This window comes from Strix aluco, chromosome 11, assembly GCF_031877795.1.
Source record: "Strix aluco isolate bStrAlu1 chromosome 11, bStrAlu1.hap1, whole genome shotgun sequence".
Classification (NCBI taxonomy): Eukaryota; Metazoa; Chordata; class Aves; order Strigiformes; family Strigidae; genus Strix; species Strix aluco.
This window is the reverse complement of record NC_133941.1, coordinates 1,039,489-1,063,192: the sequence shown is the minus strand read 5'-3', so window position 1 is coordinate 1,063,192 and position 23,704 is coordinate 1,039,489. Positions and strand designations below refer to the sequence as shown.

The following is a 23,704-nucleotide window of genomic DNA, read 5'->3' as shown; positions in this document are numbered from 1 at the left end:
ACATCTCCTGGGCATTGGTAGGGCTGAGAGACCCCACAGTGATTGTCTCTGCTCCTCTCTGGCTCTTGGTGTAGCCGGAGCTGAACTGTGTGCAGGGTGTTGCTACGACTGCTGTGTTCACCGCTGTGCAAGGGGGTGTTCCTCATCCTGATCCTGCTCTTGCTCCCGCCCTGCTGGAGAGCAGCAGGAATTCCCCATGAGACAATGGGAAATAATTTCACTACGGGTGAATTTTTCCTGGCCCAATCTGAAATACTTCAGCTGGCCAGAGTTCTTGCCTGCTTTCCCTCGCCAGCAAAGGCTGACACAGGCCCTTCCAAGCTTTCGCTGGAATTCTTTCAGCAGCACCTCCCACACCTCCTGGCAGTCTGTGTGGGAGGGCTGGTGGAGGTCAGAACTAGGAGCCTGTTGCAAAAGTCAGCATGACACCAGACCATGGAAACCACAGGGGGTTTTTAACAAGATACTTAAACGTACAAAGTATTTTATTTTTTTTTCTTCTCACAAAGAATGCAATGTATTTTCTAGTTTCAGAAGGTCCTTTTCAGGAGCTGGGATAGCCAGTCCCCAGGAATGTCCCCTGCTACAAGCTGCATTTGACACCAATATACTGCCCATCTTCACTGTAAAGATTGGAAGCTTTGCAGGACAGAAATCATCCCTTGCTGTGTGGGCAACGGAGCCGTGGCCCCAGCTGGGACCTCCAGCCGTAACCAGGAAACAAATCAAGGAAATAGCATGTGCTTGGCAGGTGTCTAGTTCAGGCCAGACGTAAGGTTACTAGACAGTTTTAAAAATCTTTTCTCATATACTTCATCTTTATTGCAATGTGCTGGGGCTCAGTTCTGTTGCCCAAACGTAGGCCTTGAGGTGAGGCACGTGCTGCTGGGCCTCCGCAGCATCTGCAGCTACGCCGCACGGAGCAGCACCGGCAGTGGCACGGTGTGGTTTCACAGGTGGTTGCTGCTGTCCTCGGGCAACGCCTCCACTTTTGCAAGCGAGTCTGAAATGCTTTGGGATCTGGTGACGCTGGTCTCGCTGTCCTTGACCGCAGCAGTGGATTCAGTTGGGCTCCCTGGGAAGTCGCAGATTTCCCGGGAAGTAAAATCCATTTGGTCGTCTGCTCCACTGCCGTGCTCAATACCTGCCAGTTATCACCATTGTTTTTGAGGGGGAATAATAGCCCAGGACAGAAAACAGCAAGCCAGGCATCACGGGGATGAATAATTGACCCAGAACACAACTGTTACAGTCAGGAGCACGTGGAGCACCCCATCAGGCAGAGCTTGTCGTGGCCAGGGGAGTTCAGAGCACCGGGAAGTGACAGTTGCAGGGAGGGAGCTCCAGGTCTAGGGGATCGGGGGGGTGCTGGGAGCGCCGCTTCTGTCCGTGCTGACACTTGCTTGACAAAGGTCCTTAACGGGCAAATGGCCTTTGCTGCAGAGAGCACAGAGCCCCCCTCTTCTCCCTGCTTGCCCAGCAGCAGCCCTAGCCTGTGGCTGGACGAGGGCAGACCTCTGGCCTCGCTCTGCACCCCGTTATCCCACAGCGTAGCACCCCAGAGCCGCCCTCACTGACCAGCTCCAGCGCTGCACGAGCTTGGGCTGGAAGTTGAGGCACTGATGTGTTTGTATCATCGCAGCTGCCTCCAACAGCCCTGGTGGCTTCCACCTGCCCACGGGAGGCGGATCCACACGGGGCTGGGGGATCAGGGCCACGGTGAGTGAGTGGTTAGAGCTCAGGTCGTGCAGTTTCCCCCTTTTCATTGCAGTCTCAGAAATGTGTTTTCTTTCTTCGGGAAAGAAAGAAAAAGTGTCAGCTGCAGCTGTTAATGCAGATGTGAGCATGCTCTTTGCTCCCTTGCCGTCCCTGCACCCCTTCCTATGCCTGATTTCCGATCTGAAACGTGCTCAAGTTTCTCCTTTCTCCTTGTTTGCCTGGTTTTACACCAGAAAAATGTCCCAGGCCCCGCTGGCTGCCGGCAGAGCTGCGGCACTGTCAGCCGGGGGAAAGGAGCAGTGGCAGAGCTGGGGGCTGGCGCCTGGGTTGGAAATCAGGGCTGGGACCCCAGCAGAGCCCTGCAGGCTGCACAGTTACAGGGTCAAGTGAGCAGCATTAGGTCCTCTCCTCTTTGAAACTCTTTGATAGGCACTCTCGAAACAGCCCCAAGTGAAGGTTGTTGCAAATGTTGTAATAAAAATAAATTGGTTCTTAACCCTGTTTAAAGTAAAAAAAGTCTGCTCTTTCCCTGGCCTGCTCATTTTATCAAAATCTTCCCGCTAAATAAATTCTGCTGTTGTAACCTTGCCCACTCCCACAATATCAGTGCTGTCTCTTTGCCATCAGTGCTGTCTCTTTGCCTGGTGTTAATGACTTGCTTGGACGTGCACAATTAAAATATGTACATTGATGCCCAGGCTCCAAAGCTGTTAATCAGCAGAGGAGATACAGGTGATGAACTGAGAGCCCAAAGTGGATTTTTACCCGGCCGGCAGAACTGACACAGAGCTGGGCACTTGCATTTGTTCCTTTTAAAGGTATTTTAGACTGGATATCAGGAAGTATTTCTTTGCAGAAGGGGTTGTTGGGCGTTGGAATGGGCTGCCCAGGGCAGGGGGGGAGTCCCCATCCCTGGAGGGGTTGAAGAGTCGGGTTGACCCAGCGCTGAGGGATCTGGTGGAGTTGGGAACGGTCAGGGTGAGGTTCATGGTTGGACTGGAGGAGCTTCAAGGGCTTTTCCTTGATTTTCCAAGGCAATCACAGCGTTTCTCCACTGAGGGCATCTAGACTGATTTTTGGGATGGAAAGTTTTTAGGATGTGGGTAGTCCCAAGTTTGGTTTCTTGACATCGGCGCTCTCCTCGCTGGGTCAGTTTTCAGAGTATCTCCCATTTTTCTCATAAAGGTTAATTGCATTTGAGATGCTTTTGGCCACATGAAAACTAAAGACGTGGCAGGTTCTGCCCTGGGGATGTATGAAGAGGGGGAATCAACTTTCAGTTGCTGCCACACTGTGGCATCTGCACAGGAGGCACGTCCGCTGGATTTATGTGTGTCCACTGTCTCGGAGCAGGATCCGAGTGCAGCACCGCTCCATGTCAAAAGGAAATCACAGCTTATAATATTCAACTGGTTACTATAACCCCCACCCACCGCAGGTTTAATATTAGAACTATTTTTCACGTTGAAACCGAAATAGTACAAAATATGGGCTTGCTGTAATTGTTGTTAGATTATGTGTCACCCTGATAAGATGTAACAAATATTTTCCTACACAGCAGGGCCCGTTTCCCTGCGAGTAATGGATGGAGAAACTTCTCATAGTGTGCAGGCAATCGGTCGTAAAAACTTCGCTTAGAAGATTAATGCATTAAGCACAACCTTTGTGGAAAATAGAAAGAAAAGAATTAAAATAATAGTTTGTTCTTTCACATTTAATATTAATAACCAAACTTATTGGGTGGGAATGTTCCTTGCTGCATGTGCCTTCCCACTTCAAGGGGCAGCTTCGTGTCAAGTGAGTACTTCTATTTTTTTTTAAAGATCCTTCATCAGTAGCTGTTGTGTATGGTGCAGTGATTCTTTCAACAGAACTATTTTTATCGGTAATATGAAAGACTATTTTCATGGGCAAAGCTTTGACACCAATAAGTCTGCTGGACGTCACTTAATAGGCTAGATAAACATTCTCTCACCATTTAGCGCAGAAGGATTTTCCCTTTAGATCATGGCTTTACGTCTTCCGCGGACACTTAATGGCCGTTAGAGACGGCACCCTCGGAGGCAGGGGCTGGTCTGCTGCTGGAGGAGCGTTGAGGGGCAGCAGGGAGAAGCAAGGCCCTTCTCACTGTGCCCAGTCGAGTCCTGCAGCAGCAGAACGGCGGGTTTAGGAGGAGCGGCATGTCCATGGGTGAGGACGACGCCCCCGAGCACACCCTGCCCCTGAGAAAGGCTCCTGCTCCTCTCCAGGGATTGTTTGGCGCTGCAGAGCAGCAGCTGCAGAACTTGGCCGACATAAGGATGCTCTTACACAATGAAGTAATGATTTTTGGGGCTTGGGTTTTTTTTTTTTAAATGCTCAAGGTTTGGGAAAAATGCCAATTTAGATTGATTGCTGCTGCTTTCCCCCCACGTGTATTGTGAGATCTTGTTTTCTTCCCCAAGTACGCTCCCGTACCTGCAGTCAGTCTCAAGTGACAGGTACCATCAGTCATGAAGTCAGCTACGACACCGGGTCGGCTGGATGTGCTTATTTCGTGTGTCCTCGGCCTTTGCTTGGTGTCTGAGGGCTGGCAGGCTCTCCAGCCTCAGTTTTACAGAGGGGCACTTGTTTTTAGTCCTTGTGAGAACAGATATTTATTTCCAGTTTCACAGAGCTTGAATTTTTATAAAGAACATTTTGTAAGCAAAGAAATAATTGGTTTGCCAAAGGAGAAACAAGAGTTTCTGCCCTCTCCTGCCAGTGGCAGGCAGTGGGCACAGGGGTCTTAAGATGTCGGTATTCTAGGAGGCCCCAGCAGGTCTCTGGCTGCTGTGTGAACAGAGCTGAATTTATCAGTAAAAAGCCAACGCCATCAAACGCTGATTAGGGCTTTAAACAGCTCTGGCATTCAGAATTATTTAGGGCTTATTCAAACTTCTTTCTGAATTGATCAGTTAGGTACTTCAGAAAACTCAAAGAAAGATGGTACTTATATTCTTAAATGACTACATTCATCATTGCCAAGGACTTTCAAACTGCAACAGAAAAAAAAGGTTCCATTTTTACCATGTGGCAGCTTAATTCCCCGGGTCTCCTTCCACTGTGCCCCAGCACTAAACCAGAACACACCACCCTGCCGCAGCAAGAGGAGTGTAGAAGCGCTGGGAAAATTAGTCCGATGGTGTAATTGCAATCTTTAGTCATTTGGAGTCAGTAAGAGAGAGGATTTCAGGGTCTGAAAGCAGTATTGCTCCTTGGCCAAAAATATTCAGAGATAAACCAAAAATCATTCATTAAATATCTCTGTCACTACGGTTTAGTTGCAGATGTAGAGAAAGGAGTAGATAGATTATTTAAAGTAAAAAAGCTAATTAGGGTTGGCTGACAGAGCACTGAATTTCACTTTGAAGAATGGGACAGGTTTTTACATGACTGAGATGGTAGAATGTGATCAAAACATTATTAAATCCAAAGCATCCAGCTTCCTTCCAGCTCCACGTTTGTTTCCCCAGCAGGCTCTGCTGTCCAGGCCACTTTTTTAGAGCTGAAAAATCATCAGCAATTTCCACAAACAGCCCTTCAGCACAAGGCAGAGACAAGCCTCTAGAGCACATGGGGGTGAGGACAGAGATTTTTAGCAGCATTAGTTTTAGAAATCAGAATTCTCCAATTTCACAAGGAAGCTTTGTTACGTAGCAATTAAGGCATGTAAATGTATTTTATATAAATGTGCATGCTATGGCTCTGCGATCGTTCTAGATTCTCTAACTACCAGGACCTCCTAAAAGAAAACATTTTAGGAAAGCAAAATGAGTAACAGAAATGCTTTTTACCCTTTTAAAAAAAAAGGCGATTGCCAGTGTCTGCCTACTGTAACAGTACTGAGACTGTCCCCAGCGTGAGGACCCGATGACTTCAGTGAAGGGTTTGGGGAAGGCTCATGTCCGGCTCTTGTCAGAAAGCTTCTCGTTTAGGAACGTGGATTAAAATTTTTGATTATTAATTGAAAAATGTATCTTCTCCATTTTGCAGCTGATAAAACTAAAAAGGGTATTTAAAATTGGGCTCCTGTGACAAATTACTACTTCTTCCCTTCCCACCCTGCCCTAAGAACTACACTTACTTAAGTAACTGTACATAAAGTGTTTTAAGTCACTAAAGGTTCTAATAAAAAAACGTGAGGTTAGTCACTTTATAAAAGCTTCTACATTTTTTTCCTAGTTCATCCGTTTACATGGTTACATAGATTTGTATTTCAGTGTTACACGGATCTTAATCTTTAAATCATTTATCCTCAGAGTGCTGTGAAGCAATCAAGTACCCAGGCTTTACAAACCAAGGAAGCATCCTTTGTGAACAGGAGACTACGCCTCGGTTCATACAACGTCCATGCAGAGCAGGATTTCAGTTTTAGTTTGCAAATTTTTCCTGATCCCGGGTGATCAAGAAAGTGGGGTAAGAACATAGTGAAAAAATAGCTAACCATGATGGAAAGCAATTTTTATCTCCTTTAAGAAAACCCAAAGAAAGGTTCAGTTACTCTGGAAGAAAGGCTTTAAACAGGGCCAAGATAATTACTATTACATATTTTTGCATGTCTTCAGAAAATAATAATAAGACCTAAAAAAAGTAAACACTTTAAAAAGGTCCCATTACTATTTCTTTCCTTTGCTGTAGATCTGTTTTTGTGTTAGATCCATTTAACTCACATTTGGCTTTGTTAATTCCAACTTATTTTGACTGTTTCCTTAGGCAGGTCAACACCCAGGCAAACATGTGCAGGCTTCCAATATTCTTGAAATATTTTATTATAAAGCACTTCAGACAAACTTTGATTCAAAAAAAAAAAAGTTCTCATCTGTAAAAGGAAACTATTTTAAAACAACATTCATAAAGAAAATAGACTGTTCTTAAGCATCAACTTCAGTTAGAGCTCTTCTGTAATGAAATCTGAAGACAAAACTGATGGGTCAAGAGCTACTCGTTTTATATATACTCATGAAAGGGAGACTAAGATGTTACACAGACATCATGGAGCATCGTATTGTTGATAATGAAATGGGAACACTTGATAGTTAATTCTGGCCTGACAAAGCAGTCCAACATTTAAATATTTTCCAGTCCCAAAAGAGACAAACCATTAACATTTCTCATTCAATCAAGCCAGTCCTGGGTAAGGGTTAAAGCCACTTCAAAGCATCTAACATAAGCTCTTCATTTCATGTACTTCTCCTGTTGGTCAGCCAAGATTTTTGCTGAGGATTTGGCATCATAGAAAAGTTCATTTATTTCTTCAATATGCTCCTTCTCAATGCTGTCTTTCCCATTAATCTTGGCAAGCAGGTTAGCTGGGGTCAGTAACTGCACAGCGTACCTGCGATCAAACAGAGGCAGAGGAGTAATTACAGCTCAGTCCCACGGGACTGCGTGAGTGTAGGGGTGGGAGATCCGTTCGGAACACACAGCTCCACCGGCAGCAGCACAAGTCTGCATTCCTGAAAGGAGGAAAGAGGAGGATTACCACTCCTCTTTAATGTTAGCGCTGTTCTTTATGGCAGAGGGCTGTCTCACTTCCGAGTGAGTTATCCTACAGGGTTTGTAGGAACAGTCACACTTCAGAGAAAAGCCGACTGCGCTCGACTTACCTTAAGGTTGTCTTGGTACCGATTTCCCCTAAATGGTTTAGAGCTTCTTCACTAATATTAATTCCTTCTGTCTGAGCACGAAGTTTTATGATCTGTTGGGATGAATGAGTAAGTGAGGTACCAGCCCAAACAAAATCAGCATGTTAAACTGCTCCATTTAGTATCCGAAAACTGTCAGCTTAGATGAGACATATGAAAAAACAAGATGGCGTGAAGAGTCATCCCAGTGCAACTTACCACTAAACTAGAATTTGTATAATTCTAAGTTATTGAATAGGCAAATATAATGTTCAAAAACCAATTATCACAAAAGGCAGGTGGAGTAACATGTCTGGAGTCCTAACTCTTCATGATAACTCTGCGTGGTTAGCAAAGTGTATCTGCTAACAAGGAGCAGAATATGAGAACTTATACAAGAAAACCGAAGAGGTACGCAGGAAGTACGTGACAGCCGGAGTCCTGCGGACAGCTACGCCAGTTCCACTGCAAAATTTAGTATCGCTGCCGCGCCGAAAAGCCCTACAGAAAGCTGTGCCCTTTCCTTAGCAGCTCACAACACACTTTTTATTCAATTGACAGGAAGATAGTAAAATAAATCAAAAAGTTACTTTCTATGATTCACCTATTCCTGCAAGAAGAAGAAGAAAAAAAAAAAATCACTAAGAAGAATCTAATCTTTCAAGAACAGTCTCAGGCTTGTACCAGTTTGAAGATCTTTACAAAGTTGGAGAGCAAGATATCACCAATAAGCCTGAGCATATAAAGCTGTAACAAAAGTGGCACAAGTCTCTCGATAGTCCGTATTACCAGCTGAGTGATAAGGGGCAGACTGGATAATGATGTTGTGTTGTGGTGCTGAGATAACTCTGGAACTGCAAGCCTCATATAATACAGGTATTTTTCACTTTGGCAGCTTTGTAAACAAGATATCAAGAAGCACTCGTTTAAATTAAAGCCATAAAAATGCGCTAGGGGAGTCAGGGTAGGGAACAGAGGAAAGAGAGGGGCTTGAGACGGCAGGGAGTCGGGCTAAGATATTAATACCATTGGCAATGCTGCTGCAAATTGCAATTTCAAATTCAAGATTTGTTTTCTATCTTTGAGATCACTCCAATATGACTTTCCATCCATTCAAATGCTGCTACTTTGCTCTTCCCCTTCTAGAAACATGGCACGTTGAACGCCACGTCTTTAACAACTTTTAAAAAGAACTTTTTATCTAGTGACTTGGTAGAACCTGACTGAAGGATCGAGGCCCAAGCCATTAACCCAGCAAATAATAGATAAGTAAGTTGCTATGAAACAGGAAAAGAAGTGTTTATCAGGTAAAATACATTAGGAACAAAAAGCCCCAGTTTTCTAACTCTATCTAACAGCAGGCACATATGCAAAGAAGGTTGATTACAACAATACCCGACTAGCACATGCATGAAAGAGAATTTTCTTCCTGTTCTGTTTGCCCTAAGGCACAGGGGGTCTCGCTCTCTGAGCAGAGCTACACAATGGGATTTCTACTTTATCAACACAAAGAGAAATATTTTGAACTGGTTATGAACAAACTTTCAGTAGACAAATGGACAATTCTTGTGCTGATAAACAAATGAACTGTGAAAGGCCAAGGCAGAGTCTCACACAGAAATGTCAACAGTGAAAACTTCTTCCTAGCATGACAGAAAAATGGGAGCAAAAATAGAGAAATAAATTTATGGACATTTTCTTTTTAAACCCTCTCAACTGCACTTAGTTAGAAACCAAAGTTAAGTGTAATAGCTCCTCCTCTTCTCCCAAGAGGAGAGGCCATTCAAAAACCTTAATTTAAGGGAATATGAGATTATCTGACTGTGGGAACATGATTTATGGGACATAACGTCTGGACTCTATTTTTAGCTTTAGGAAACGCTACTGTAAACACTTCCTTTCCCTCACCCCTGGGAGAGTGGAAATCACAGCACTTACCCAGCTCTTCTGAAAAGGAACAGTTCAGAAAGGAGCTCTGTAACAGTGTTTTATCTGCATAGTAACACAGCACATCAGGCAGGTATTATATGCAGCAACTGTAACAAAAAGTAACTACTCCTAATACCCAAACTACACAAAATTCACCTGCGGTACAGGGGAGTCCAGACAACAGTCTTTAACTTCTCCTGACTGAGTAAAAGTCACACTTCAAAGTCTGTTTTGTATACAGACAAAACATAATCATGTTATTAAATCAATGGGCTGCTTCTACTGTAACCTGTACCATAATGCTTTGAAGTGCCCTTTTAGATATGAAAAAATCATCCTGAGAATGGCTCCTAACAGCCGTATGTGAAAAGCTCCTCAAACAGAGTGAAATGAAGCTTTGCCTCAACGTTTATATTCGATAAATGCCTCGGCTTCACCTTGGCACTTCCCCAGCAGCATGAGACTATTATCTTGTGACAACGCTCTCCTCCATTGACACTATCTCTTAAATAATACAAAGAATTGACATGATAAACCGTAATGTCTTCTGCATCGTGTCACTTCGCAGCATTGAGACGCTAATGAGGGGGATCTTTGACACGGTGCATCATAATGGCACCCGAGCGTTATAATCGATACACGATACATTGCGGTGGCCCCACAGGACAAGTTTCAAGCATTCAGAAGCGTATCTCCGCCACACGTACTGTGCTTACGCTTCCAAACCTGACTGGGAGCATGAAAATCCTCCCAGTTTCAGGAGACAGGAGGTTAAAGCTGTAGTACAGGGTGTAAAGGCAGAAGCGTAGTGTGTGAAGTTGCATTCCTCAACCCCTCTCATCTCTTACATGGAGGAACAGCCTGAGGTCTGGGACCAAAGGTCCCAAAATGTGTCATTTCATCTCATACTAACTGAAAAAGCACAGCCTGCTGGAACCTGCAAACTCCACGGAAAGCACATCTGCAAGAGAGGTCAGCGAACACTTCACACAAGTGAGATGTCACTTTTAGCTCTAGATAACACTCACCCGTACAGCTCAGTGGGTGGAAATTGGATGCACAGTTGTAACCAGCTTACTGTAAATGGTTACTAAAGCAGCATGCCTTCAGGAAGTGGTAAACTTCCTAGAACAAACCCTGGTGACCACCACGTGCCTAACAGCTGGACAGTAACAGCATACCCAGACAGAGCAGTCATCCCGAGAGACTAGAGCTCCAGGGACTTTTCAGGATTTCTCTCCAAATGCTGCACATACCTGCTTCATTTCTTGGGGTGTATACAGCATGGTTCGGATAATCATCACTCTGTCCAGCAGGTCCAGCGGTATTCCGTGAGGAGACACGACATCCTCTGTGCCTCTAAAGGGGAAACAGAAAGAGATCAGATACTATTCCGAGTTCAGTACACTGATTTGACTAAAATCAGTTGTGACTACACACCCACTAGTTTACAATTCTTGTGTCTCCCCTCAGAGACACATCCCCCAGATAGAGACAGGAAACATTTGAGTCTGAAGTTCGTACTGGGCAGCCTCAGGGAAATGGATACTATTTCTGGAGCTCTTAAACATGCCACTCAAAAATCGTCAGAGGTGGTGCTTTCCTTCACGCCTCCCTGCATTGTATCTTACAGTACAGTCTTATCTAATGTTCCAAGGTATCTTCCAGGAAGGAACAAATCATTCGAGGTTGTTTAGTAGTATCAGTAGAAATTATATACACTATCATCCCTTTGGAGAACATCCCCTCTTGCTGAGCAAGCCATTACCCTGCTCAATCCTTCCCCCAGTCCCTCCAGTGAGTACTGCAGTGGTTGACATTTCACGCTTGCCACCCAGCAGATTGAGAAGTGGAGGTCTGTAGAGAGCAATATATATCCAGATTTCATGAGATCTACAGAGACTGCAGGTAAAAACAGTGAAGTGCTGGTAGAGAACTCCATTTCTGAGTTCAGTGCTAGTGCTCAGGCACTACAGCTTTGGCCATGGTCCTCCTTGGGAAATGAATCAGAACACCCTGCGATCACCTGCTGCACTCTTGAGTAGATGGTGTCCTCTCCTCTGAAATGATCCCGTCTGGTACAGGGTTACAGAATCAACTATTCTATCTATACAATTCATATTTTCCCCAATCCTTTTAAGAACCATCAGCAGGCAAATCAGAGCATCACTAACTACCTGAGGCAGTGGTATAGAGTTAAGAGCTTGCTTTTAAGTGCTTAATTTAGCAATATTAGATAAAACTATTATATGGAAAACTCTCTTTCTTAAATCACATTTTTTTCAAGATGTCTATTTGCTCTACTTTCACAAGACAGCCTCTTTATGCCCTTGCAAAGAGAGTGCTGCAATGTCCACCTTAAACATTTCTGAAGGGCTTATCACCTTCACTTCTAAGCAATGCAAACAGAGAAAGATTAATACCAGATGAGCCTCTAAGAGGGAAAGGAATAGCTGGTTACACAGCTGAATTAAATCAATTTAAGGAGTAGCAATCATTGCTAATGACAGCTTGTTTAGACATAATTAGACCTAGACCACAAATTAGCAGTAGACCTTACAGAAGTCTGAAAGAGGAGAGCACTTTTACTGAACATGCAAAGAATGTGTTGTGTGGGTGCAAGATACTGAAGTGGAGGCACGAACTGGCCTGGAGATGAAAAACAAGTTAGTTGGCAAGACTGAAGAATCACAGAAAGCCAAACCAGCATAGTAGGAAAGAATGAAGAGCAGGGAGAGGCTGAACTGTGACATGCTTTAGCAGTAAGACCAGGAAGCTGAAGTCTGATGCAGTGAGGATAGCAAACAGCAGAATAATCCAGAAAAAGCAGGAAACTGTGATATCAGAAGTTTGTAGCCCTGGTGCTTCTGATGCCCCTAGTGTGCAAGCGACAGAGGTGTGGAGGTATCCAATGAGAGGGGTGATTGTCACAGGTCATGCAGGAAGCAAGCCAGCTCAGAAGCTGTTAGAGGGATGTGTCAGGGGAAATAAGAGGAGGAATTCCATCCTGCTGTCACTCAGCCAGCCTGGCATTAAATGCTTATCCCATCACAAAGATCCCAAGCAGTTCTTGAGCACTGATGCAGCTTGCAACCCATGCAGGGTGTTATCACAGGTGTCACAGACAAAAGCCTTCAAAGATGGTAACTCTACTGATGCAGCTAATTCCAACGTTTATGGACCAATGCAAACTGGAAAATTCAAGTTCAGACATCGTACCTGATAACACAGTTTCCTCGATTGGAAGCAAAGATGACAATGGGGGAGATGGAAGATTCCAGCGCTCGGTGCAGGTATGTGAAACACTCAATATCCAGCATGTGAACCTCATCTACAAAGAGCACACCTGGGACTAGCTCTGCGATGCCTTGATCGATGTATTTATTTACCACCTTATTTATCTCTCCTCGAAGTTTGTCTGAAAACAAAACGAAACTGTTAGTTGTTCTGCTAGTGAACTACAGGTCTGTACGAAAGCCTTAAAGCAAATAAATTCTCCTTGATTTTTTTTATGGTTTGGTATCTTACTGCCATGAGGAAAATCTCTGTGACACTAAAATTCTGTGGCATTCAGTCCTGTATCGGGGAGACATCTGTGCAAGAAAATATTTCTAAACTGAACTCCTCGCATTTAATTGGGGTAGTCTGTTCCCTCTCATTGCTTGTAAAAAAACTATGATTTTTGTTGGTTTGGGGAGTTTGGCAGGGGGCAAGTCAGTCAAACTTCAGTTTAAAACATGAAATTTAGTTTCCAAGCACGGCTGAAAAGAACATCACTGAAAGAATGAAATATTGCTACTGTATTTCAAAAAAGAAGTTGTGTTTAACAACAACAAAAAAAGATAGGGCTATATAAATTTCTGTGAACATATGGATCTCAAAGCTATGCAAGATGTTACATCAATAAATCTGACATCAGAATAAGCAAAGTGACCTCTGGAACAGACAAAATACTTCAAAAGACCACCATTCCAGTTAGGTACTGAAACAGACCTTGATCTAAATTTAGATAGTCACTTACTGAAACACCGTTTCTTTCAAAGCAAAAAGGAGAACAGATCTTTCTGTAGGTATTTTTTTCTCCAATGATCTGTAGGTAGGAAAAGCAGCAGTGCACTTAGAGCATCAACTCAACAGGCAGCTGCTATAGAGGTGCCTAAACCAAACCAAGGTTAGAGTCTTTAGAAGCCATTTTTCTACTCCACAGAAATTCAGTACGGTGGCTTCACATAAGAATGCATCCTAACATTTTTTTAGATTATTTTTTTTGTTGCTGCTGTTCAGTTTGGCTCTTTGTCGAAAGGGTGAACCTCGCACTCTCTGGCAGGAATGTTTTGAAAAGGGGGATGGCACTGGTGTTCTGACTCCTCCTCCTCAGGAAGAGGGGTGCAGAGTACAGGATGTATTTTATGACCGTATGTGTGAACCAGTAACGTGTTGTATTGTTTTCAGCCATTGCAATTCTAGCAGTTGATCACTGCTTTTGAAAATCTGAATATTTATGAATAAATATTACATCGGTATTCCTTTAGAGATGCTGCATGAGTAACCCTATTTTTAATCCTTTTCTAACTGGCAAACATATAGGTTATGTTGGTCTAAAAATACCAGGATTCATACCAGTGATTTCAGTTTTCTTAGGTTTCATCAATTGTCCCATCATAGAAAGGATGTCTTGCCCACCCTAGGAAAAGAAAGTTACAGATCAGCTATGAGGTCTCGCACTGAACACCTATCTTCAGAATTTTATAAATCAGGAATTGGTTAAAGAAGTTGTTTCTTGCAGTTAACTTGATACTTTGTATCGGCATGATCATCTGTCAAAGGTTAGGTCACTTCAGGGCAGCAGTATCCTAAACTTTATCATTTTGCTACCTCCTCCCCCCTTCTTTAGCCTTGTTCATTCAGAGAACATAGAACAACCAAAATGAGATATCCTCTTCTCAAAAAATTATCTCCGAGAAGCTCATATGGACTGAAATTGTCAGGGAACACAGAGACTAAGATTGCCTGTATGCACGGTAGGTGTTCAACCTGTCAACACAGGAATGATTATTCTGAGTTTTAATACTTCTGAATACGATGATTTTTATCAGATAAATGATTTTGTTGGAAAAAAAAAGAGTGATGTTTATTTTGAAATTGAGTAGGTTAAGAGGTTCCATTATCACACTGTAGGGATGCCAGCCTTTAAACAAAGATACTCTACTGTTAGTGGCTTTTGTTCATGACATAGATGGAATTCCCTCAATACTGGGTGTATGTTAAGATACAGCAAGGAGTAATTCTCCTCTATTCTCACTATTTTTTCTGCAGTATGTTCAGAGCTCTACTGAAAGTCACGAGGAAATTTAACAAGAGGTGATGAAACATTTCTGAGGGAAGCAGGGGCATCAACAGAATCCATAGCACTCAAAAAGTCAGTCACCTTTTATCACAGTGCTTGCAGTTTCCATTTCATGGCCACAAAACCACAAACACAGAACAGAGTATGCTAATCTGCATTCAGAACTTTCAATAAATAAAATGATGCAGATCAGGCTGCTGCTACCTCTCATCTGTATGCAACTCTCCTTTGGAAGAGAAAGTAATAGTCTCCTTCCCTGGTCACGAGGAGCAGCCCACACTGCTCTTTTTCTGCAGGGGCTGGGGCACAGCAGTGGAGGGAAGGAGAGAGCTAGGCCTGGCTTAGGCATTAACTGTGAAGGTAGCAGATCCCATGTGGAAGCTCTGCTAAGGCTAGAAGGCTGTTCTCTGTAGCGTTAGGAAATACACTCTGACAAATATTCCATGAGCAGGTGCACGAATCCTAACCCAGCAACTGCCCCTTTACGGCAGGGGCACTGAGGCAGCCAAGTGCAGCACCACCTCCCTGAGGAGGGGAGAGAGGGACGGGCCTTCAGGGCGTAACACCTACTGCTTCTCCTACAGTGGAATCTTTGAGGGTGGTTTAGGACAGCTCGACTTTCTACATCTCCCCGATTATTCTAGTAAGCATCACATCATATGTCAAATGTTTTTTCTGTAAAGACTCCATCTGTGGAGTCAGATACCTGAGGTCGAGCATTGGCCACATCCAAGTCGTGCAGGGTGACATCTTGAATAATTTCCTTCTTCTTGTGCACATCGCCCTTCGGCAAGGGAACATACTCTTCAGCTTCAAGGTCAAATTCCGTAGCATAGATATCACACCTGCCTTGCCTCTGAGGAAAAGCAAAGAAGAGAAACCCAGGTATAGAATTAGTTTCAGTGCCAAAACCTTGAGTGACATGAACTTGATAAAGATAAAGGGCTTAGTTCACAATTCCAGCCCTGACAAGCTTCAGCTGACAATTCAGACATCCCACTCCCTGCTTAGCAACAGGCATACCCTATCTACTGATCAAAGCTCAAAAACTCTGTTGAAAAACACCTGATATTTCTAGTGGTAAGAATATTCCACTCCTCTCTCCCCTTCTTTTAACCATATGCAATTCTTGCTAAAGGACAAATCCAGCAGATTAACTAGAGATTGGGAGAACTGTTCAAGACTCCTTTGTAGGTGGGTGATTTATTATATGATACAAAATATTATGCTCATCCATTAAACACCAAGTATCGCTGTACGCTACTTTCTAAATCAGATATGAAAAGAATGCTAACTAATGCAGTATTCCCTTCTACATGTATATATCTTGTGGAGAAAATACCAGAGAGATAAAAGAAAGATTAAATACACTGCACATGTCAGCCTGAAAATGACTAAAGTTGCTTGCTTTTTCCCCCTTTGCCTTAAAGATGTCTCACTCTTACAGAAAAGAAAACTCATCCAGACAGCATCAGTGATAGCTTCCTTGCCAGATGACCTTAATTGTGAACCAGATGACCACGTTCTTTCAGTGCAAGAGAGAATTTTCTCTCCAGATAAGGAAAACATTGGCTCTTCTTAAAACTTCCATGTAACCATTTCATGTCAGTTAAGGTTAATAAATCAGAGAGCCTTCTGACAAAGGCAGAGAAAGGTCTGCAAGAATACATACACCTGCATAAAAGTGCAGAACTTTTCTCTTACCTTCACGGCTCCGCTGTTTGCTTCAATATAAATAACGTCACCAGTTTCCACTCGCTCCTTCTGCAAGCTTTCAAATATGCTTGGGTCCAGCTGGAGACAAGCAAACATCACAGGTGGTCAAAGCAGTTCCATATGGTTATGGTAATCAAGGAAAAGAAATTTAGCCTGAAGCCCACTCCCACCAGACAAAATTCAACTGCATCTCCCCTCACAAAACCTCTAGGATTTTATAAAGCTGTAACACTTGGAGTAGTGATAGAGAATAAATCTGAAAGATGATGCACAGAACTTACTTTCTTACCAAAAAAAATCTGCTGTCTGAAGGAAGTGATGGTAAGTGCCAGAAACATGATAGTCACCATCACAAAATATGCCTTTGTGTAATGTGACAGTATGTTTATACCTAGGGATCAGCACTCGTTTGCTTTCTAGCAAAACTTTTATAAAAAAATCTGGCCATAGCATTGAATTAGGTTACTTGATTTCTTGAGCCTTTATCCTCCATGGAGCTGTGTGAAGGAGAGTGGATGCAGAATACATTAGATGCTTTTGTTTCCCTCAGTACATGTTTATTCACTTTGCTCTGTATTTTCTTGTTTTCAGAGTGAACAAATGCAAGATGATACTTAACAACAGAGACAGCTTTCAGTTCTCTTGTACTCTAACTGACAGGGAAATTGGACAACATGGACAGAGACTTGTACAAGAAAACAAAAGGGAAAGTGGGTCTGAGCTGGCAACGTACCAGCTCAATTTCCAGTTCTCTGTCAAATACTCACTAGAGCATTCCTCCCCATGTAGAAAGAAGGGATGTGACAGAAAGGACAATTTATACAGAAGCTGGCAAGATTTCCCAAAACCATCCTCAAAAATTTCGTTGAGACTCAGGAAAACAAAACCAAACAAGACCTTTCTTGCATGTTTGTTATCATGAACATGAATTTATAGCCAGGGTCAGCGTGAGCATATCACAGGCTGAGCTAGATCATAGTTCAGATTCCCAAATCAGCCTCTTTTTCTGTGGTACCAGTAATGCTATAAAACTGCATCAGGATCTGTTCCTGCTTAAACTCGCCTTTAACTCGTTGAAGACATACAAGTGTGTGCTGCCAAACAGGAAAATAAGAGGAGCTGCTCACTGAGCGATGGGATTATCCCCAGTGTCAAGACTAGCAGCTGAATATTCTCCATCAAGCAGATAAACATACATGCTCAGAGGTAGAATAAAGTTGTCAACAAAAGAAAACACCCTTCTGGCATCCTCACTTTACAGAGATGGGGATCAAGAGCTTGAAATGGAAATAAGAGGTGCTAAAAATAGAAGATGTGGACCTGAAATACTTAAGGAAATTTCTGAGACTCCACCATACATACCTTCAACTGTTTGGTTCCCTTGGCAGTTTTGAGTCCTATAATTACGTGGCTGATGGTCTTGCCATACCCTCCCATAGGATTTTCAGTCTCACATGGAGTTAGCTCTGTGACCTCTCCTTCATAAACCTCCTTGGTCTCTTTAATCCTCAGCCCTGCAAGAAATGGTTTAGAAGAGTTTCAGTACACAAATCAGTGGCCGTATACACTCGGGAGTCTGCTGCATTGCTGCCAGCAGAATGTAACTTATTATTAGGCTACATTACATTTAATGGTAATTTTTTACTTTTAAAAGTAGAAAGAAGAATTATTGTTCTTTTCTTCAATATTAAGTGAGAATATTCATCCTGTGTCATCAGAATGAAAGTTCAGCCCAAGTTCTGACCTGCAAAGCAGTTTATTAAAGTCTAAGAATTTCTTCTGTTTGTTGTTATTAGTTCTTGAAGCAAATGTCAGTATCCTCTCTCTTTTCCCTCCCCCAAAGAGGGGATTTGCTTGATTTGTTCCCCTACACTGAAGTCAGAGAAACAGATCATATTCTGAAATTAGTGACACTAATATGACTGCAAGTTTTACACAATTTTTGGGCCATTAGAAGAGCCGTGCAAAGTAAAGAAAGACATGAGAAAAATGTAGCCCCATAAAAAACTTTACATTTTAGCAACCGAGTTAAAAATAACATAAATTAACAGGTATAGTGTTAGAACCTCATAAAATTAAGAAAAGGTTAATGAACCATTTAAAATGTTTTTCAACTTAATAGCAGAAGATGAGCTAGATAAAATTTAGCAGAAACTGCTATAATGTACATTTGAAATTTGTATTTCAAAATAGCTGACAATGACATCCTTACTTCGTTGCTTTTCAGACAGCTGAGCAATCATCATAGTATCTGAGTATCTTCTGTTCTAGTCACAACTATTGTCATTAACTAAGTTATTTTAAGTTGACGAGTAATACAGAGCCGAAGAGTTTTATGGTTAGACTGTTCCAAAGAAAAACCACTATCACCACCACCACTACAATTATGCATACATTCTAACTACATAAAAGTTCAAAGAACCCACATCTGAAGAGACTCTATAAAGTATTTTATGAGACACACATGCCATACCAAAAATAATGAATGGGCTGTAACAAGATATAAGGAAGTCATCCTGCCCAGTCTGAGGCTATTAGGACTTTATAAAACTTTCCTTGTTCCATAACTTTTCATTTTGCTTTGAAATAGATCAGACACTTCACCAGTAATCTTGAGTTGCTGATAGGGGAATATAAAGAACTGACAAGTACAGGTCTGTCTCCCTCTACTGGGCCCAAATTAAGGCCAGGATTTGAAATGTGACAAATAGGTTAATTGTGGTTAACATGATCATTTCTTGGTAAGAACTACTAGCACTACATTAAAAGTTCGATATAAAGTTAATTTCAGTAATTTAAAAAGAATATTTTTCAGGTATGCCAAAAGATCAGACAAAAAATTCATGAACCTTTCAGTTATAAAACTGACCTAGACAAGGCTACATCATACAGGCTACCTATGCAAGGAATGTGGAGCAATGTGGGAATCTGTGCTGTAGAACTGCTGGTGTCAAGAACAGGATGTTAACGAGTTTGCTTTTCCTTTTTGTTTTGTTCTGAAACCTTCACCACAAGCTCTATGCTGCTCTGAAAAACTGGAAGGCCATTTGTGTTTGGGGTATATTTTGTATGCTGCTAAAGCACATCTTCCAGTCTCATTTCATCTGAAAAGAATCCAATTCACATGCTCAGAGTTTGTTCCACAACACAAAGGACAACCTCGAGATCTGCTTCAAAAGCCTCCAACCAAAATGATGTGCTCATACAGACGCATCCACAGAAAACATCGAGATGAACATGATCTGAACAAAGGTAATTGATGCTTTGAACTTGCTGCTGATTATCCTGTTTTCCAATGAATCTGCACGTATCAACTATGAACTTCATTCTCAAGAGTTCTTAAACAGAGACATTACTTACAAATCAGACCCAGGAGTCTAAGCTGGTAATTGTGGGCTACTTCCCATTTTGGTTCAATAGCACTGCATGGAGTTAAATAGTGCCTGTTAGATATACTGGCAGTTACAATTTGGAGACAGAGGGAACAGATACGCTATTTAAGTGGCTATTCCAGCAGTCATTTTTTACTGCAACTGAGCTCTAACATTAGCTACTGTCATCATCCTTGCCAGCTGCTAATAAGCTCTATACAGGATTAATCGCTCTCAGCTGAAGTTTTTTTAACCTGTACAACCATTCCATCTTCTCATTTCCTACATATTATAAACTCTCTACTATACCCCAAATAGTACGTGGCCAGGAGACGGCATCGAGTCTGTTATTAAAAGACTCTCAACAATAAAAATTCTGTAAACTCACTCTCGTTTTCTTATATGGTGATGGGTCCAAACCAGTCAGAATCTGTTGTTTCCAAGAAAAAAAAAAATTCAGTAGAAAATGGATGTTAAGATCTCTGATCATTTTTATAAATGGAGGTGGCTAAACCCCCTCAAAGTAAAATGTATAATATACAGAACCTGCTAACAAGAAATCACACAAAAAACCTAAATGAATACTTCAGGTGCTGGTTGACATGTGAGCTGAAGCTTCTCTTGCACCCAGTCACAGCTGACACTGCACTGTGCACACAGAATCCTTTTTTTAAAAACGCACCCTTGTACATTATTTATTTGCCAAGCAGGGAAGCTAAAACATACCCGAGATTTAAAGGTGGTTACTAGTCCTTTAAAATATTTCAGATTTTTTCTTTTTTTACACTGATAACAATATTCAATAAAGGTTGTGTTATGAAAATGTGACATGGAATTCAACAGAAAGGAATAAAAGAAATTCCATCTTTCATTAACACTAATATTTGTTTAGAAGTGTCTCTCTGCTGACATCCAGGGAATGCAGGGAACTAACAATGTAGCTGGCTGTTAAACCTCCGAGAGTTAAAATACTGCTATCTCTGGAAATGACAACATGGATGGCGTGAGTTTCACCTCTTGGTTCAGGTTTCCAAATCTCTGACAGGGAACTTCATCACATCAAGGAAATTTTGCAGACTAGTCAGTCTCTGGCTTCCCTCCCCCAGGCCCTGCCAGATCCATGGTAACTAGAAGAGCAGAGACTACTGAGAGCTGCTTTCTTATAAAAGTCAATGGAATACTTTTGTTTCATTGCAGAACTGAGAGACTTCTTCACCTTACTGCCACCGAATACTGCGATGAAGTCCAAGGGGAAACGTGGTACAGAAACCAGGAAAATTAACTGTTAATACGTTCAGTACTGAAATCGGTTAGGCTATCTTTAGCCAATCCTCATACAAACACGGGCCACTTCTAACTGCATTTATCAGCTGTCAGCAGCAATCACATAAGAGATTTTAGATACTCACTGAGGCTGTGTTGCAAATTTAACCAATTTACATCAAGCTTGTAAAAGCACTCGAGAACTGAGGAAGACATTAAGTTATTTATTTTGTTGGCATGGAACTTCCTTTGTGCTTGCTGGAATACTAAGTCAGCCTAACACTACTATTTGGGAGTCCTTGATTAAGACTGTTTGCTTAGTAGGGGAAAATCACTGAAATAAAAAAGGTGAGCCCATTTCTCTGTCTACAAGTATTTCTGCTAATGTAAGAAACTAAAAATAATTTTTTTATTTCAGCTTTATTCAGAGTCCCAGGCAAAACCAGGAGAAGAACCTGGAGGATGAGAGGAGAATCTGGAGAAGTAGAATAAACCATAATATAAACCATATTTAATTATTGTAAACCGAAAACCTGACTCCACTAAGTATGGAAGAGATTCACTAAGTTAAGATCAGCACTGAACAAAAGAACATACAATATTCTGAAAACCACCATGATCACTGAAAAGTTTTTCCTTTTCAGATGACTGTGATCACTGAAAAGTTTTTCCTTTTCAGATGACTGGGAAAAAGCAGAGTAAGTATCATGCAAATACTTAATCCTTCCATTTTTCTGAAACTTACCAATTGCACGTCGGAAGTTTTCCATCAGAACTTCTGTTTTCTTGATCTCAGTGGAATAGACCTCACTTCCAACCATAGGACAAAAGGGAACTTTACTTCCCAGTTCCTGAGCAATAGCTAAAGCCAAAGCAGTCTTAAAAAAACAAAATCCACACATTAATTTTTATGAGAATTAATAAAGGATTCTTTCTGCACAAAGTTAACTTTCCTCATCATATTACCTTCCATATATCAACCATCAATTTAATATTAAGACTATTCTGTTTGACATATATTTCTCCCATATAACAACCCTCCTCTCCCCAAAACAAGGTAGACATATATAAATCATATATCAAAGACTTATAAAACACCTTAAAGAAACAATACTGGGCATTTGAATTTGACATCTGATACAAATACAAAAAGCCTTAAATATCATGGGAAAAAAAGTAAACAAAGCAAAAACTATTAGGCTTTAAAGAAAACAAAAACTATTTAGGCTTTTAATATAAAATTAACTTCTAAGACTCTTCTTCAGAGACCATGTTACCTATGTGTTCTGTAAGCTACCAGAGGTGGTTCCATGCTAACGATGCCTGAACACACCACTGGATACTGCCAACGTTGATGACATGGCAAAATCAAAATATAAAGCAGGAAACCATGTCAATGCATTGATGAAAAAAGTTCCAGTAGATGACAACATTATGTAACCACTACCCTAAAATGGTTTTGACAACAAATTAAAATAAAATAGATTTGGAATTACTTTATTTCATATCAAAGAGAAAAATACCTTGCCAGTGCCAGGAGGTCCTGCCAACAGCACAGCTCTGCCAGCCATTTTCTTGCTTTTGATTAGTTCCACTATAACCCCACAAGCCTGTAAGTTAAATCAGTATTTACACTCTTAACACAAGTATTGCTGTAATATGTTTTGTTCCCATATCACTAATAGTGTTTAGGAATATTAGGTTTTGTGAGCCCGCTAAAAATAAAGAGGATTTTAATTTCATGCACACAAAAAGGGAGGCAAAATCAGAAAAACTTACTTCCTACAATCATTTTACCTGACAGACACTAAAAAAAGATAAAAATCACAGACGACAAAGCTCAGCGTAAGACTACAGACTACCTTCCCCCTCCTGGAGTTGCATGCATATATAAACGCTTAAAAATAAAGCAGAAAATTAATCTTTGACTTTCCGAACGACAGATCAGCTAAAGCACCAGCCCAGGGCCAGCCACCGGACGGAAACAGGAGCTCCAATCCCCACTTACGCCAAATCTCTGGACTTTTGGTAGGTTTCGTTGCCTTCAATACCCCAATTTCTACGCCTAAAATCCCCGAGGCAGTCACCTGCCCTTTACGCTCTCTAGTGCGAAGAAGTAGCGGGGCAAGGAACAGCCGTGACTATTGCCACGGCTTCTCACAGCAGCGGAACACGCGGAGGAGCTCAGGTAAAGACTTTCACTCACTAACGGGACTTGTAGGAGCCCCCAGCACAGACTGGACCGGGCCCCCGAGGCTTCCACCTCAACGGGCCAGAGGCTGCAGAGCCCCGGGGGAGCCCCGGCCGGGCCCCGCCGCCCTCCCCCACTCACCTCCCGCGCATTCTCCTGCCCCACGAGCCCGGCCCCCGCCGGCTTGGCGGTGCCGCTCTCGTCCAGCCCCAGCCCCTTGACATGGCTGTGGGCGGCGATGCGCTGCGTCTTCGAGGTGCTCTTCACCTCCTCGATCTTCATGGCGGGGCAGAACCGGCCCCAACCGCCCGCGCTCGCCACACGCGGCCCGCGCGTTACCAAGGCTCCCAGCCCGCGGCCGCCTCCGCCCGCCCCGCCGCGCCATTGGCCCCTGTGGCGGCGCTCTCGATCGTTATTGGGCGCGGCGCATGCCTGTCACTGGCCGGGGTCCATCTTTTTAGGGTCCGGCCACCCGCTTCCGTGTGCGGCGCCCCGAAGGGTCCGGCTGGGCGCGGGCGCTGCG

At 42.6% G+C, this 23,704-nt stretch overlaps 1 protein-coding gene across 1 annotated transcript; it reads right to left on the bottom strand.

Moving 5' to 3' along the window:
- Positions 1-6,491: 6,491 nt before the first annotated feature.
- RUVBL1 (RuvB like AAA ATPase 1) lies at positions 6,492-23,534 on the bottom strand. Its single transcript, XM_074836785.1, has 11 exons — positions 23,323-23,534; positions 22,514-22,600; positions 21,736-21,868; positions 17,719-17,870; positions 16,345-16,434; positions 15,347-15,496; positions 13,914-13,977; positions 12,513-12,711; positions 10,550-10,652; positions 7,347-7,438; positions 6,492-7,075 (listed from the first exon to the last, which is right to left on the bottom strand). The coding sequence occupies exons 1-11, from the start codon at positions 23,461-23,463 to the stop codon at positions 6,916-6,918; spliced, it is 1,371 nt and encodes a 456-aa protein (XP_074692886.1). The 5' UTR covers positions 23,464-23,534; the 3' UTR covers positions 6,492-6,915.
- Between the last annotated feature and the right edge of the window lie 170 nt (positions 23,535-23,704).